The sequence below is a fragment of the Piliocolobus tephrosceles genome, unplaced genomic scaffold (genome assembly GCF_002776525.5).
Source record: "Piliocolobus tephrosceles isolate RC106 unplaced genomic scaffold, ASM277652v3 unscaffolded_41223, whole genome shotgun sequence".
Lineage (NCBI taxonomy): Eukaryota > Metazoa > Chordata > Mammalia > Primates > Cercopithecidae > Piliocolobus > Piliocolobus tephrosceles.
In genome coordinates, this window is record NW_022325670.1 from 1 (window position 1) to 1610 (window position 1610).

Genomic DNA, 1610 nt, shown 5'->3' on the forward strand with positions numbered 1-1610 from the left:
ACCCATCTTCTAGTCCCCCTACCGATTCTCCTCTCCCAGGTGAGCGGAGACACAGAGCCACTTCTGTCCTTCTAAGTGAATTTGAACCCCTGGCTTCAACTGCTCACCTTCTTCAGAGTCACAAATTCATTCTCTGCTGCTGTGCGCTTGTTGATTTCATCCTCATATCTACAGGAAGAAAGGCATGGGACATATTAGAGCCGGTGGGTAGGATGAAACAGAAAAGCAGCCTGGAATCCAACATTTTTCTCGAATGGAATATATTCTAATTGAGCTTTTCTGCCACAGAGAGCCAAAGAGATTATTTTTGCTGCTACTAAATTTGCCACTTCTTTAATCTCACCATCCTCCCATAACCATTTGTGGTTCTTGCAGGTTTGCTCCTAGAGACTAATTTGTGCTTTCTGTTTCCATGGACATGGGTTGTTAGGAATCTTACCCCCATCTGGCCCTGGTCACCCAATAGTCTTGAAGTGTGTGCTGCAGGAAATTGAGTCCATTTCTCCTGTTTAACTCACTTGTTCTTGAAGTCCTCCACCAGGTCCTGCATGCCTCTGAGCTCGGAGTCCAGGCGGCCCCGTTCTCCAACGATGCTGTCCAGCTGCCTCCTGAGGTTGTTGATGTACTGCTCGAACAATGGCTCCAGGTTCTGCCTCACGGTCTTGGTGCCCTGCTCCTGCAGCAGGGTCCACTTGGTTTCCAGAACCTTGTTCTGCTGCTCCAGGAACCGCACCTGAAAAGGAGAGAAGATGGTCATTTTCCAGGCAAAGGGAGGAAGAAAGAAGTGTCTGGTATCAGGTTTCCTGGCAGGTCTGAGAGGTCCCCATTGTGCTGGGCTACTACAGTGCATGTAGAGAGGCTCAGGCTGTGCTTTGCTCCCCCAACCCCTTCTCCTTTGCACCCCACCAGTGCCACTAGAGAAATTGTCCCACGGACCATTGAGATGTTCTCACTCTCTAAGTTATTGAACATATTAGTGAGTTTCAACATGTCTTTTCCTTCCTTTCCCAGCCACAATCACAAACATAGTTATAAAATATTATTCATCTGATAAATTTTACACAGTTTTTATTACTGATAGGACCTCAGTTAGAAGAGGTGCTCAGTGTTGCCCAGTGATTCGATTCCAGTCTCACTACCCGTTTGTGCAAGTGTCTCCTCTAAAACATCCTGATGTTATGGTCATTCTTTGTTTTGAGGATTAATTAACATTTCCACATAATTTGTAAATGTCTGAAGTCTCTTTTTTCTTAATCTAGCCAAAATATCCTTTCTTTTGTTTCCAATTTTTTTCATCTTACCCAGACCACAGAGTGTAATTTACTAGTCTGTGTACTCCTGGCATTTTCTTAGATACTTCAGAGGGAAGAGTTACCCTACTCCACTCTCTGATGGCATCATCTGTGCTTCAGGGTTATGAAAAGCTCTGGCTCTCCCTAGGCAGGAGTGAGAACCAATCTGGAGATCCCATGTGGGAGTGATGCCCATCCCTGATACCTGCTGTACACAGGCAGCCACTCCCACTGAGTCCCCTTCTCCCTCCCTCCTAGGTCTCCCTGGCAAGAATGTGTTGCTCCTCTGGTCTGGGGACCCTGAAGTGCCCCGTGGAG

The 1610-nt window shown here is 46.8% G+C and overlaps 1 protein-coding gene across 1 annotated transcript; it reads right to left on the bottom strand.

Moving 5' to 3' along the window:
* Window positions 1-107: 107 nt before the first annotated feature.
* On the bottom strand, window positions 108-1394 carry LOC113223406 (keratin, type II cytoskeletal 6A-like; the record flags this gene model as incomplete). The annotated part of the gene is made up of 2 exons (XM_026452869.1): window positions 519-1394; window positions 108-168 (listed from the first exon to the last, which is right to left on the bottom strand). Coding segments are annotated over exons 1-2 (393 nt in total), but the record flags the coding sequence as incomplete, so codon positions are not given.
* Between the last annotated feature and the right edge of the window lie 216 nt (window positions 1395-1610).